Genomic DNA, 16,466 nt, shown 5'->3' on the forward strand with positions numbered 1-16,466 from the left:
GTATAGTTTTAATAATGATTCATGTTGGGTGATGTATTCATAACAATGACTAAAAGAGAGAGAGAGAGAGAGAGAGAGAGAGAGAGAGAGTGATAGAGAGAGTGAGAGAGCGATAGAGGGGTGAGAGAGAGAGAGAGAGAGAGAGAGAGTGAGAGAGAGAGAGAGAGCGATAGAGGGGTGAGAGAGAGAGAGAGAGTGAGAGAGAGAGTGAGAGAGCGATAGAGGGGTGAGAGAGAGAGAGAGAGAGAGAGAGAGAGAGAGAGAGAGAGTGATAGAGTGATAGAGAGAGTGAGAGAGCGATAGAGGGATGAGAGAGAGAGAGAGAGAGAGAGAGAGAGTGGAGAGAGAGAGAGAGAGAGCACTAGTCGCTCCTCAGCTGATGCTCACACGTTTATTCGTGCAGCTCTTGCAGCAGTGAGATGTGAATCAGAGGATGTTCAATCATCCATCAGTCTGTCTTCTGTTTTCTGGCCGTTACCGGATTATAAATCTCATCGTATGAGGAATAAAACATCGCAGAAGCCGAAACTGTGTGGAAATAAAGCGTGACCCTGAAGAAACATCATCGTTAAGTCTGGACACATCGACGAGTTCACAAAAGGTGCGTTCACTTCCCATGTAGCCAATATATGTGCGCTTTTTTGACGGTTTATCATTTGACATCTGATGCAGGAGTTTTATTAAACAGCCTTTATTACAAAACATTTCCCTTCAATATAGAAATAATCCGCTAAAAATAACGAGTCTGAATCGGCATTGTGTGTTTGAGAGGTGAGCTGAAGACACAATTGAACAGATTCGCGTCTGATATAAACACCTGCACTGCTCACACGAGCCAATCCTGCTAAAGAAGATGCAGAACGATGTAAAGAAACTCAGTTTCCTACGACTGCCATATTCGTGTGACATTGTGAAAATAACCACCATAAATACCGAATCGACACCACTCAATGAATGCGTGCATGTATCATTCATGTGTTATTAATATTCCAGACAAGATGCATCATAAACACAGTACATGTCATAGCAGACGGTGTTAATTCCCAGAGAAAATAAAGACATTGAACCATGTTTAAATTTCTGAACAGTAGCATAAACACTTCAACTTCATTTGTTGTATAGTTCCTGACACAAGCCATCTGTACAATAGTGGACAGAAGTAAAAACTTCTTCGCTCTTTATTCGAAGATTTTAATAATGATGTTAAAGCTTTTGTATGTGTGTTGTGCAATTGTGTGTCAGATTGTTTCTGTACATTTTTATATATTTAATCAAAATTGAAGAATTGCCTTTTGGCCCAAATCATTTTGTACAATAAACAGGCCTACCTTTAAAGGTTTAGTGCATTTATATTGTTTGATATTTGGATGGTTTCATGGAACTTGAAGGAACATTAAATGCAAATACTGAACAAATCTGCCCTTCAAACATGACCTGTGCCAGGTGATGCAGTGTTCATGAATGAATTGTTGGAGTTGCACTTTACTAATACATCTAAGATGCAGCTGGATAAACTGGATTTATGTCTCACAGGAGTCTGGTTATAAAATAATATAAAGCCTATACCGTACTTATTTATAGACTATAACTTTGTTTTTCTTTATAACGGTTTAATGGGCATTTCTGTCCAGCAGGGATCTATAACCTGCTCCTTGAGAAGAACTGTCCTGCTAACGTACGTTAGATTCAGATGACAGACACTCGCACCAGTTCATATGTGATGGTTAATGATGCACTTTGCATGCAGTGTTTCTGCAAATACAGTTGGACAAACAAATTTGAGAGCATCTGAACAAAACACAAAAATGTAGACGTTTAGAGGTGTTTAGTGTGCACTAACATCTCAAAGAGATCAGTGGAACAGTGCAACGCTCAAAATGAGAAATAATATAAGTCACATTAAGCTTGTGCTTCTGTTTCTAACCCACCTGACACATGATCGCTGCCAGCTGAATTCCCGGATGTCTGACCAATGACACGACCCAGTTAACTCTCAATTGTGCAAATTTTGGTTTCTGTTTTGAGATGTTGCCACGTGAAAGTGAAAACCAAGGAAAAAATGCGAGATGGTAACAATTGAATCCCTGTTTTGGAGGGAAACAGTCTACAGCTCTGAGAACACCCTCATGTAAGAACAAACATAAGAGATAAGAAACGTCACACAGTGTGTAGAAAAACCTCATCTTCAAGAGAGGAGTATGATGATGGAATTTTATACGTGGTAGAAGCAGTGGTGACAAAAATTTATATCTGTCCCAGTGAGTTATGTATTAACATAAATATAATATAATAATAAAACAATATAAACCAACATCCACTTTGATTGTTTTGTGTTTTATAAAGGTATGTAGAGCATGTCATGAGAGGGAAGAAATGAGGAGGTTTATTGGAGAGGACTCTTATTTTGTAGCAACTATTGTTTTGGCCAGGTGTTTGTAGAATTGAAGGTGATTGTTAGAACTCTCTGATTTGGGGCTTTGAGACTATTAAAGGAATGAGGGGTCTTCCCTGAGGTTGTGGAGAAAAGCTTCTTGTTAGATTAGTTTACAGAAATCTCAACAGGAAAGAAGAGCACATACGTGTATTCCAGCAAGGTCAGTAAGGTCTGTTCACACACGGGCCTGTTCTCCATCACACATTCTTTCTTTTACTGTGTTTTGGAAAGTCCACACAGTAATTATGTTTAAAGTGTTTCCACTGCAGGGCCAATCTACACCGGCAGATGTGTGTCGCTTCTTTCCAAATGTGAACACTATAGCGAGTCTGCGTGAAGTGTAATGAGCTCATAATAATAATAGCAGAACCACTTTATCAACTCTCAGACGCAGCTGTGGTTATTTCACCAAAGGGGTTCACAGAACCTTTACACTGCAAACAAACACATAAAACTATAGTCCAGGTAACCTGAAGCTAGTGTATAGTTGAGTGTGGAGAATCCAGAAGATTCCCCTTTATATGCATCATTCCAGATGTGACACTTTTGATTGGTGCGTGTCACAGGGCCAATCGTGGAACTGGATTTGATCATTAATGAGAGTTTAAGATTGCAGCTGAATATTAGGCGCATGTATGAAATAATCCTGATTGAACCGTAGTCAAATGAATGAGTAATCCAGAATAACTTTAATTGTGCAGAAAAAAACAGCTTGGACATTGTATTTCACAAAGAAAATCAAACAACAAAATTTAATTCAATTTCAATTCAATTCAAGTTTATTTATATAGCGCTTTTCACAATGTGTATTGTTTCAAAGCAGCTTTTCAGGGGCAAAAAGGAAAAACTGAAAAGTTAAAACACAGCACAGTGCATGGTATTTATACAACGAGTAAATTCATTCTAATAAATAACATCTAATTTCTAAATAAATAAATAAATGAATGAATGCAGTCTCCCGGTGAGCAGGCCAACACTGCCCTGCTGTCGCGAGGAACCCAAACTCCAATGATTGATTAATGGAGAAAAAAACCTCGGGAGAAACCAGGCTCAACCGGGAGGGCCAGATCCCCTCTGACGTGTCATAGCTGCACTCAAACTTCTGACATGTGATTTAAGTTTAGCATTTAATACCAAATATCGTAACTTCAGCATTAATAAGACAAATAGTCCGTCTTTGCTCTTTGTTGGGGATGTAGTGGTCTGAGCTGGGATGGTCCGATGGTCATATTTCTCTTGGCAGCTGGTGGAATTGCCTTAGATGGAGCTGGGATGGTCAGTCAGTCATTAAATTTAACAACAAATGTAAGGACAAATGCAAGACAATCTTGGAGAGCTGAGATCTGTAACCGTGGTCCCTTTAAAGGTCTAGAAAAGGATTTATAGCGGCCGCTAGCGGTGAGTTTGAGAATTGCAAGCAACTTTTTACTCCAAACACAACGGTGGCCACCACAGTACCAAAAGATGTCGTGGGCTGAGACAGCGTGTCTTCTTATGTTGACGCAGGGAAGAGATCATAAGGGCATGAGAAAGACTGTAGAAAGAGCAATGTTGAAACTAGCGAGACACTACAGAGAGTTGAGAATCCAAGTGCAGGTTGTTTAATAAATGAAAATCAGCAAACAATCCAAAACACCATGCGAAACGTAGTCAAGGGCAGGCAGATAAATCCCAAAACCATGAGAAAGTCCAACCAAACGACAAGACAAGAGGGTAATCCAAAAGCAGTAATCCGATAAACAGGCACAATTGTCATAACAAGGTACACAGACATGAACAATGGCAATGAACGTGAGACGCTCGCTATGCAGTAAAACTGACAATACTTAGCCAGGGCTAAATGGAACAGGTATGTCTCAAATACTAAAACAAACAGAAAGAGTGAGAGCATGTGATCAGTCATTGGAAGTGGAAGGGGTGCCATTTTGTGGTATGGATGTATGGACAAAGTGCCCATTCCTAACAGATGTCTTATTTATTACATCAAATAAAAGGTCTGTGGATTTTTAGTACAGAAAGTAGGATAAAAGTCAGGCAGGTGCTAAGACCTGCGCTTATATTATAAAGTCTTTCCAGCAGAGATGCGTTAGGACCCGCCGGACTGAGACTTTTAGCGGAGATACTCACAGATATCTATGGAGATACTTTCCAGCAAAGAGATGAAGGAGGGAAAGATGGCCTTTAGATCACCCCCGATGAGGTTGCTTTGATTGGGATCAGTATGTGAGTAACATTGGTTTTACTGTTTGTAAGAACCAAGATATGTTGTTGTTATACTAGCTGTGTGACAGAGCAGTTTTGAGGGTCATTGTTTATCTGGAACCAGTGTGCTGCTTGTATACACTTGTGTTATCTTCACTGATTTGATTCATTTGCATTATTATTTGCGTGGTCTAAACTATGATAAACTAGCTTACAGCAAAAAGCAGTGCTGTTAAAGTCATTTGATTTTACAGCAAGAGAGCAGTTAGGAGTAAGTTAGTAGACGTTTTCCCCCCTTTTAAAGTCAGTGACAACCGGACTACAGACCGCAAGGCAGAGGGAGAGGAAACACGCTTTGTCGAGTTGTTTGTCCGTTTAGGGCTACGGTTCAAAACATGGCGACAAATTCAATATGTGCAGGCCTGCTCTGTATGTAGATAGAAATAGTTATTTTTAAGGTATTACAAACACAACGGTTCATAACATAAGGTCTTTATACACATATGAAGACATTGTTTTGTGTATTATGTTGCATTTCAGTCAAAAGTTGTTTATGCCCAAAAACCACATTTTCTTAAAATAAATGACAGTGGATGTTGTTAGCAAATTTTGAGTGTTACAGCTTGACTTTTGGAGCAGGTTTTGATGGAATACACTATGTGATGACGTCACATGGGACATCTTGGGCCAAATTTATGGGATGAGGAGTCATCGGATGAAAATACAAAATTTTCTGTGATTAAGTGCAATAATTGAGTCCCCGGTGCATCTAGAAACCCAGAAAATGTGAAAAACAAGTTCCCAGTATGTTTGTTTTGATGAGCCTTTTTCTGTAAACATGTGAGAAATCGAGCCGTTCAGATCTTGTGACGAATATCTAGGATCTTATTATTTGCATTTACATTTATGCATTTGGGAGACGCTTTTATCCAAAGCGACTTACATTTCATTGTCTTATACATTTATACATAGGTAGGTGCAATCCCCTGGGATCCAACCCACAACCTTGTGTTGTTAACACAATGCTCTTACCGATGAGCTACAGGAAAGCTATATATTGCAATATTACCGCCCCTTATTCTACACAGTTCCACCCACCGCGCTCCGCCATTGTTGTTTTCAAAACCAACAGCGGTGTGCGTAACTCCATGGCTAAAGTTTGTGGACAACCTGCAATGAGTCGCTGCACAGAGTCCTAACTTTGGAAGAGACAGGAGTGGATTTAATTTATTTGTAGTGGAAATCAATCAAATACCATAAGTAAAAACCTGCTTGTTCGAATCACTTCAAGCCGGAGTGCTTTATCAACCTGGGACAGTACAAGCAGGATTAGCTTCTCAAAAGTGATCGAGACCGACCGAACGAGACAAAACTGCCAATGTATTTATATTTAACAACAGTCTGAATTGACGTACATGTAACATATATAGGAGGATAACGTAAACATATGAGCTAAGTCAGTCACGGCCTAAATAGAACATTCAAAGCCAGTGTTATACTAACTCTATATTTATATGTTGTTTGTCAAATGAGCACTTGGAGTTTAGCTGTATGAATGTTATTACATTATGTGCGTTAATATGTTTTGCTGCAGCAAGCTGTTTGTTTTGCTAATGAACAGGGGCGAACACGGCGGTTAGTTTTCTTTAAAACGTCACAAATCATTCGTTCTTAGGCTGAAAATTCCAAGTAGTTACCGCTGCAGAGTGTAGTGCGGTGACGTCATGCATTTCGACGTCATGCATGTATAAGTGCGCATGCGCAATGTGACTTACTGCATGCCTTTTGTTTACTTCTGTATACGCGAACATGTTCAAACAACACAGGGATGGATTCGATTTCAATGTAATATGTCATATTTATTTTTATAACACTGCTGTCTTTGTCATAGTCACAAAGGATGTCATTAAAAAACGTTAGTTTGGCATGGTTTCTTTTTAATATGTTTAAAAAAGAGCCCTTAAACAAATCAAGGCTTGAAAATATCAAAGCTTTTAATTATTTTTAAACGTTTTTATAACTATTATTTTTTAGCTGTGCATTTGCAACCTGAGTTCTGCTGGTTTACATCAATTGCGCTTCTATTTCTAATTTATTTTTCTATTGTTCTTCTCTTTTTCTCACATTTTTAATCATTTTACTGCTGTTTTATTGTTTCTTCAAATCCAGTTTGTGATCCAAAATAATTTGCATTTTAAAGATACGTCTTATTTCACTTTGTCAATAATTTTATGTAAAGCACCAGGAATTGCCCTTGTGTATGAAATGTGCTATAGAAATAAACTTGCCTTGCCTACGACGCACTTACTCTATTAACGAATTGTTCAAGACAACTCGGTTTTCGGGAATTCCGAAAGTATTTTTGTAAACTTTTTAATACATTAAAATCAAATTGTTTTGGCTATCTTTAATATTCCCCGACGCCACGTGAATGACAGGAATACATTGATCTCGGAAATATCATCCGAGGTCCGAGTTTACAGATTCATGACATATGATATATGAATAATATGATAACAACACCTCGTAAGGTAAACAGGACACAAATGCGCAGTAACGAATGCTTGACCACATATCGTTAAGGCGCATGCGCGCAAAAGCCAATGCGCCAACATGCATGACGTCACCGCGCTACAGGCTGCAGCGAGGAGTATCTCGTAAATTCTGTCACAGTTTACTAGTTATGATCTCACAATGTGTGCGTAACATTATAACTTGTCAACGACAAGCGCTATCAATGTAATTCTGCTGAGATCTGCAGGTTCGCATTCTGTGGATTTTAGGTTAGCATACACGCACAACGTGAGCGCATTTTTACCGTGACAGATTTTTAATCTCCGGACGAATGATTTGAGACGTTTAAAACGAAACTGCCAGACACCTCTTACAGGTAGGGATGGGAATTGAAAATCAATTCCAATATGGATTCGGAATCGGAAGGCTAGGAATCGATCGTAAACAAAAGGAACAGGAATCAGAGACTTGAGATTAAAATGGGATCAATTCATGTGTGCAAATTTTCAGAAAAGTATACGCGTTGTGTGATTGCTGATATATCAATAAAAGCCCTTATGAAGATAAACAATCATTTTACTATAGTTACGCATTAAAAAGCACAAGAACCACAAATTAACCACAGTTTCATTGTAGTTACTACACTTTAACCATGATGTAGTTCAGCTACGGTAATACAAATTATAATAAAACTGAAAAAAAAACATGGTTCATGGTGTATATATACACAAAACGCTTCTTATATATATATATATATATATATATATATATATATATATATATATGTCTTGCAAACAGGTCATTTACAAGGCTAAATGACCATAAAGGTTGATATCTAAATGTTTTAACCCTAACTGTGGAATGTAAACTGGGAATCGATGAGAATGGAAATTGTTAGAGAGAATCGGAATCTATAAAGTTCATGCGTTTCCCAAGCCTATATACGTACAGTGCAGGATAGAAGACCTCAGTACCACACTGAGAAAGAAGAGGACATTTCTACCAAACCCTCTCTACTCTCACCCTAATAGTTTTATATAGTTTGTATAGTTTACTGTTTACACATACTGTATGTGAAGGTCACGGTGCACGAAGGCGCACATGTGCATTTAATGACATTTCTATAATTGTTTTATCCACAAGGTGGCAACAGTGCCCTGGAGGTGTCGATTAACAAGGTAGTCAAAGAAAAACTGCATAAACAAAACACACAGGTCTGGAATGCATGCAAACAGTCCATAGATGAGAGCTTGTGATCATTTCTGTTCTTTATACTTTACTTTTACATATTTTTTGTAAATATAAATTTCATTTTATTACATCTGTGTCTTCCTTGTGTTGATAATACACAGTAAGTGGCTCTACAAGTTAGCCGAATCTCACAAAAATCCTTAGAAGGAACAGCGGATTTTCTCTCTTCAATGGACATCATTTTGTAAATTGTGTAATCCATTGGGATTGTTTTAAAGTATTAAGGTGAAATTTTCTATGAGCTGGTGCCCCGGCCTCTGAGGTAAAAGGAGGAATGTGTCATCTGAACAAATCTCCAATGTCGTGCTAAATGAATACATTAAATTGAATAATGCAAAAGATTTCTTTTACGCTTAACAGAAGTCGTACATGACCCACGAGCTAAGAATCCAGTCACTTTTTCTAGTAAATAGTGACAAATAAAATGAGAAAAAAAAGAATGTGCACGTACCGTTGATCATGTACCACCTGGAGTTGAAGACGAGGCACCTGGGCCCGGTTGCATAAAGAACCTTACGTTTTCCCTTTAGTGTGACACAAAGACAATAGGAAACATGTTTAAAAGACTTTGATTCAAACTATTTCAAGTGGAAATGATGCAGTCAGTGAAGTTAAATGATTTAGTAAATGTAACTTCCAAGCAAAATTCCAAGTAAGGAAGAAGCATTTTCACAGCATTTTCACTGTTTATGTCTGTATGTCTCTTTCTGTATCTGTCCTGTATTATTGTCTGTTTGTGTTGTGTTTGATGAAGAACCCCGTGACGTCACAGGCTGCAGTACTGCCAGATAAAAACATCAGTTCTTCTTTGAAATGGTCTCATTAATTCTGTTTGTTCTATCGTTGATTCTGATTTGATGACTAAATAATGTTAACTTGACTGACTGCTTGTTTTCTACTTTGAAACGACTTAGAAGAAGTAATGGACAGCACAGCACTCTGGGTGACCTCAGTTCAGGTCTCTACATCTGAAGATTCAAACTTGTGATGTGATGTACAATCCACCCTCAAATGCATTTTAAACGCCACCTGCAGCCACTCATTCCGTTGAGCTTTGATGTTTCTAGAATGCGGTACCTTCCACGTTACTGTCTGATGGTGTTTCATGGTTTGCTCTCATTTTGCTTTGTCTGATACTATTTTAGGCACTGATGTAATATGAAATATAAAGGGGTTGTTTTTCTGCATCACAGAGACATTGGAGTCAGCCGTACTGATACCCAAGACATGTTCCATCCATTCATCATAAGGGTGATCTGTAAAACACATTCTGTTTACCCAGAAATAGCCATGGACGTTCTGTCTATATGAAATTATCATCACACTGTGTTGACATATGAACAGATGGAAGAATACTTGTCAGACTGTTTCTGGAAACAAAGCTGTGAACAAAGCTATTTGTTTGTCATATTTGATGATTGGATGACAATGGGTCAGTCTGATTGACCTGGTTTACTGCCATTTATTTTAAAAGGCTTGAATATATATGATGCAACAACACCTGACCAAGCGATAATAGCACTTATTTATTTTTCTCTGTGTGTTTAAAACATTCGTCAGCTGCTAGACAGTGGCCAGAGAACATACAATAACAGTTCCTTCTTTGGGGCAGTTGTGGCCTAATGGTAAGGGAGTTGGACTTGTGATCATAAGGTTGCAGGTTTGATTCTCAGGGCCAGCAGTTATCGACTGAGGTGCTCTTGAGCAAGGCATCTTACCCCTACTTGCTCCCCGGGCAGTGATAGCTGCCCACTGCTCTGGGTGTACGTGTGTTCACCACTTGCTGTGTGTTAAATGCAGAGGTCACGTTTCGGGTATGGGTCACCGTACTTGACAAAAAGGTCCATTTAATTTAAACAACATTACGAATGTGTCATAGGAGACTTCGAATTGTGTCCTTTTTTTCTAAATGCTCAACCAACTTCATTATTAATGTCTTATTTTTGTCTACAAACTCCAGGGTGCGTATCACCTTTAGTTGTTGTGATGTTATGTGTCCAGATGTGACCTGGTAATGCTCATAGGGTTAGGTACTTAACACTGTGTAATAAGAACATTTATTTTGGTGAAAAAAAGAAGTCCAAACCTCTCCACAAAATAAATAAATACTTCAGAAATAACTGCAGCATTATTATTACTACCAGCTTATAGTATTTCCTCATCACACACATAATCACTTATTTATACAGTGTGATAATTTACCTCAACCATGAGGACTCCACCATCAGCAGACCATTCGATAATATTCATAAAACAAAACTCTACAAAAATATTTTTAACAGCATCATTACTGAAAATAACATTTTGTTTTGTAATATATATTTTTATATACAGAGATACGGAAAGAATGACATATAAATATGATGTAAATGTGCATCAGTCTCCTGCTGCGATGTTCACAGCTTCAAACTGCAGCTTGACGGCCTCACTCACCTCTTTGCATCGACTGCTCTATATATTGCATCAGATTCTTATCACCAGGACTTGAATTAAAAGAAGCACAGAATTTATAACCTCATATTTTATTGTCCTTAATTTTCAATATTTTAAAATCTTTTTCTATGAATTCACCGTCCTAAAATTGGGGTTGTGAAATTCAGGTTTTAAATTGTTCAAGTTCACACTTTCAGGTTTTAAAATTTGAGTCTCAATATTCAGGATACCAAATTCACTTGAAAATGTAACCGAGTGTCACATCCGGGAAGGCAAGAAAGAGCAATTCATGAATTCATACCCATGTTCATAATCTAGCCACTCGTCTCACATTGTGTCAAATGCCTTCTTGTCCTTTCATCAGCAGGCTTCTTACGGCACTGGATCAGCTCGCAGTGCACGGGCTCCTCCAGCTATGCCCTCTGGGCCGTCTTCTCAGCACATCCAGAGGAAGAACCGCCCGCACCCGTAGGAATGAGCACTCGGGCCCGGCACCTGCTCCTGCCCGCCGTCGCCGCTCCCGTGCCGCTCGCCATCCCACTCCCCAACGGCTCTCCACCATGAACGATGAGGTCATCAGCACCAACGCACTGGCCTGGCTGGTCTGCTCAGGAGTGTCCATCCTGGCCAACGCCTGGGGCATCCTGAGCGTCAGCGCCAAGCAGAAGAAGTGGAAGCCGCTGGAATTCCTCATCTGCACGCTGGCCGGCACGCACATCCTCAATATGGGCATCCCCGTCACCATGTACTGCGTCATTCAGCTACGCCGCCAACATTCCAGTTACGAGTGGAACGAAGGACTCTGCAAGGTCTTCGTCTCCACCTTCTACACCCTTACCCTGGTCACATGCTTCTCCGTCACGTCCCTGTCCTACCACCGCATGTGGATGGTCCGTTGGCCTGTCAACTATAGGTATGTGGAAGGCTCTGTTTTATTCTTTGGCCAAAAATAAAGTCCATATCTACAGAATGCTTCATTGATAGTATATTAGAAGAATCACTTCCTTTGGCATATCATTTTTGTTTATTCTACATTTTCTCTGTACGCATATATAGGCTGTTGGTAGGTTTTGGAGACTGGGACTGTGTATTTTACATTTATCGTTTGGCAGACGCTTTTATCCGAAGCGACTTACATTGCATCATACCAGTGGATCTCAACTGTGCCCCGCGAGATCCATTTTCCTGCTGAGTTTAGCCCCAACTTTGATATAAAACACCTGAACAAGCTAATCAGCGTCTTTAAAAATAGATGTGTTCAATTTAATACGACGTTGCTCAAATCTATCAGCATATGAGATTTCAGTACGGCGATAGCGATTCAAGTGCAGACTGCTCGGTACGCATTTGACGCTTTACTTTAATGCGATATACCACACAATCTGCGCAGCCCAACATTAAGTTGAACGCGTCTGTTCCTGAAGTCACTGATTAGCCTCTTCAGGTGTTTTATATCAGAGTTGGTGCTAAACTCGGTAGGAAAGTGGATCTCACGGGCCAGAGTTGAGAACAACTGCATTATACTATACATTTGTTTCTAAGTAGGAGCAGTTTGTTGTGTTGTCAGCTAGCTTTTTTGTATTTTTAATATAATGAAATAAGAGTTAAACTAATATAAAGTATACCATATGCTGAATATTCTCTATAGACCATTTTGCATCAAAACGTTTTGGTTACATTTCGGTTGGTTCTTGATGGTCTTTTAGTTGTGTTTTTGTTTAGTTTTTGTTCTTGTTTCGAAACAGGACGTGCTCCTGGACCAGTGTTGTTTACATCCAGTATTACTGGATGTTGCGTCAGATTATAAAGCCAAATCCTGATTCTATTTTATATGCCCTCGTCCACCCATCGCCCCTAGGGATGTTTGTCCTTAAGATTGTAACAGTATTACTACTCTTAACGACACTGCTTATCAATCCGGCACTTCTTATCGATACTTTTTCTTCTAAAGAGAATCATATTAGGAACATTATAACACTGCTTTATAACACTGCTGTGTGACTGTCATATTGGCCTCAACAAGTGTCTTCCTCAGCCTTTCTCAGGTGGAATCATTCACTGGCCTCCCTTTAAATCTGATCTCCATTGCTGTGGCCTCATTCAGAGAGGTTCTCCCACACCTTCTCACTCATCTTCATCCTCCTCTGTAAAATGCTCTTCTAGTTTATGAAGGATGGGAACTATCTGTCTGCTGGTGGGGTTATTTTCACTCGACACACACAGTGTTGATGTGTAAAGGATTTTCCTGAGGTGAATAAATTCCTCAGCCTTATGAAAGTCCTCATCTTTTAGCCGCTCCAGGTTGTCTTTTCCATGGCTTTTGGCAGTCGTGGGTCCAAGGCTGCTGCTTGTTTAATCCAGGGTTAACATCGGAGCAACCCAGCTTTGTTTGCAGGCAGAGGTATTTATTCCATATGGGGGATTTATGCTGATAATCCAACTATATTATAGAGCACATTCGGTTTTAAAGGAAATAAAGCTTAATCATGTTAGAGTTGGGTTTTGCCATTTTTTATGAATGACACGTGTAACCCCTTCTTTCTGGTTCTTTCTTTCGACTATACCGGAAAGGACAACTCGGAGACATAGGTTGAGCTCACTCATTGCGTTTACTGGAATATATGAAACGACACCAAACAGCCATTCTATACATCTCATCCTGTCACATAACTGTCAAACATAAACATGTGGAAATAAGCTGTAAAAATTCAGAGATAGAAACGCAACAAATACCATGTGCTCATAAAGCACTCCTAAATTCGGTATATAACAAATTATCCGTCGACTCTATACCCCTTATACGTCAAATATGAAATAAAATACTTTTATAGAAAAATTTTGACCTTAAAAATAAATTAAATATCCGACAACATTTTATTTCCGAGATTTGAGACTCACCATTCTCCTCAACAGCCAACAGGTGTTAAATGAATCCATCATTTACATTAGTCGCCTGTGGGTGTCCCCATATCCCCATCTTGATAAATTTATTATATTAAATCAAATTCATATTTTTCACAAGATGAACAAACATTTTGGCACAATTCATAACAAATTTCTTATACCTGTCACACAAGCATTGCAATACACACAAGCAAACAAACGCAGAGTTTTGCACAGGCGCTATGATCTCACTCGCTGTATTTCTCAATTTGTACAAAACACAGCGCGGATACAAACATTAAAGCTCTGCATGCAACCCAGCATTATTTGAAAACACTGCTTATATATTGAAAATGATTCAAACCGATTAAAACATTGATTGAATGCATAGAGCAAATTTAAAATGTAAACCCTTGTGAAATAAATCGATGTATTTATGACTATTATTAAATATAAATATTAGTGACTGTAGATTTAAGTTCTTGTAACTTAAATTTTGTAGATAGCGCTTATCTTTTACACCTAAACGTTAATAACTCTTGCCCGTCTGCTGACTGAGGCATTGAGTTCTAGAGTGAAGATCTGTGAATAGACTGCCACTCAACGGTAAGAAAGAGTCAACACACATCAAAGGCATCTTTCATTTAGAATTTTAATAATATCATGGGTTGCAATTAACATTCCAGGAAAAACACTTATACAGTAGGTAATCAACCAGAATGAGCCAGATTTGATCTTCGTGACCATAACATTTTTGAATGGATATGAGGAGAAATTAAATGTATTAGAGGCATTTAAGCTTATTTTTTTGGGTGTAGTTTCAGGTAATTTACCTCAAGAGTAAGCTGTCAAGACATCAGCTCCTGCCTCTTTGCCCATTTCGATTATCCGGGACTGAGGCGCGATGAAGCGATGCCAAGATGGCGATGACCGGCTCCGCCTACTTTAGGCTTCATTTTTACTCTTCACAAACCTAAGGGTGACGTCACCGACACTACATCTTTGGCTTTCCTGTAGCTCAGTGGTTAGAACATGGTGCTTACCACGCCAAGGTCATGGGTTTGATCCCAGGGGATTGCACATACTTAGAAACAAATGTATAGAATAATGCAATGTAAGTCGCTTTGGATAAAAGCGTCTTCCAAATGCGTAAATGTACTTCCATATTTTATACAGTCTAGTTCAAACTCACCATTGGTGTCGATTCTCCCATCAAGTTGCTTTTAATAGATCACAACCTTTGCGTGGAAAGTGGTGACATACGTTTCCAGCCTCGTTTTGTGCAAACGCAAGGTTTCTAAGGAGACGGTGCACCGGCCGGTCTACTCTAGATGCTAGCAGGCATAAGCTGTCTAAGCAGGATGATAGAAGAGAGCAGAAGAAACCAAAGAGGAAAAGCGTGAGGGAGAGAGTGATCGTAGCTTATGCAGGAGGCAACAATAACACAAGAAGTTATCAGGATTCACAAAGTGCTTGGTGGTACCTGTGGGGAGAGAGGAGGATTAGTGTTCATTTGTTATACTAAGAAGAGCATCAAGCGTGTTGTTGTCATATATTCATGGAAAATCTAGGTCTTTAGTGGCTTCTTGAAGCGTGTGAGAGATTTGGCAGACAAGAAATAATTTGGATTTTTTTCCGACTAACATGGAACAGTGCAGGAGAAAAACATTTATTGTACTCTGTGTAGGGGCCAATCACAGATCACAGATGTCTGAATGTGGAGTGTAGTTGTGTAGGGCACAGAACGAGAAACAGACTTGAATATTTGTGTATGTATTTGATTTGATCACTTTTAAGGTTTTATGTTAGTTATTCTATGTGATTATAACATGTGCTTTTCTTTTGATCCTTTTTTGACACATTTTCTCTTGTACAGCTGTTTTGATACAATTCCAATTGATTTAAATTACATTTTCATTGATTTTAATGACGTAATCCTCCTCAGCCCTTTGACTTCTCAGAATTGTAATGTTGAATCTTCTGTATCTTCTGCTAGGTTGAGTAACACCAAGAAGCAGGCGGTCCATACAGTCATGGGCATCTGGATGGTCTCCTTCATCCTGTCCACGCTGCCGGCCGTGGGCTGGCACGATACCACCGAACGCTTCTACACCCATGACAACTGCCGCTTCATCGTCACCGAGATCGGTTTGGGCTTCGGCGTCTGCTTTCTGTTGCTGATCAGCGGTAGCGTAGCGATGGGCGTCATCTGCATCGGCATTGCCCTTTTCCACACTTTCTCTTTGCAGATGGGCCAAAACGCAGACAAAAACAAATTCAACGTGCCCACTATTGTAGTGGAGGACGCCCAGGGAAAGAGACGCTCGTCCATTGATGGCTCAGAACCCGTCAAGACATCGCTGCAGATCACCTATCTGATCAGTGGAATCGTCTTTATATACGACTTTCTAACTGGATTCCCGATATTGGTGAGTCTCTCTTTTTCTTTTCAAAGGATATGATGATTACTGACACCATACTTCAGTATCAAAAACTGGAGGTTTCTTCTCCTGAGAAACCACTCAAAGTAATCTGCAAAGAGTCTGTCTAGAGTTCAGAAGAGAACTCAACAATGTCTCAGACAACTGTGCAAAGTTGACTGTCACTCTACAGTCTGTATTTCTCATTTGGGTCCTTGGACCACAAACCGGTCATGGGGGGGATTTTTTGAAATTGAGATTTATACATCATTTGAAAGCTGAATAAATGTGACCCTGGACAACCAAACTTCTTAAAGGGCTAGTTCGAT

The 16,466-nt window shown here is 39.4% G+C and overlaps 1 protein-coding gene across 5 annotated transcripts in view; it reads left to right on the forward strand.

Annotated features, from left to right (window-relative positions):
- Nucleotides 1–414: 414 nt before the first annotated feature.
- Nucleotides 415–16,466, forward strand: part of LOC130407114 (probable G-protein coupled receptor 153) — a 28,955-nt gene continuing 12,903 nt past the window's right edge. For 2 of the 5 annotated variants that reach the window (XM_056729781.1, XM_056729777.1), the window contains exons 1-3: nt 415–601; nt 11,202–11,747; nt 15,714–16,146. In XM_056729781.1, the coding sequence (XP_056585759.1) occupies nt 11,395–11,747; nt 15,714–16,146 (786 nt within the window). In that variant the 5' untranslated portion in view covers nt 415–601; nt 11,202–11,394. Of the gene's footprint in view, nt 602–7,347; nt 7,527–11,198; nt 11,748–15,713; nt 16,147–16,466 lie in introns of those variants that run through there. The other 3 variants (XM_056729778.1, XM_056729779.1, XM_056729780.1) reach the window with 3 other exon arrangements.

The sequence above is a fragment of the Triplophysa dalaica genome, chromosome 18 (assembly GCF_015846415.1).
Source record: "Triplophysa dalaica isolate WHDGS20190420 chromosome 18, ASM1584641v1, whole genome shotgun sequence".
Taxonomy (NCBI): Eukaryota; Metazoa; Chordata; class Actinopteri; order Cypriniformes; family Nemacheilidae; genus Triplophysa; species Triplophysa dalaica.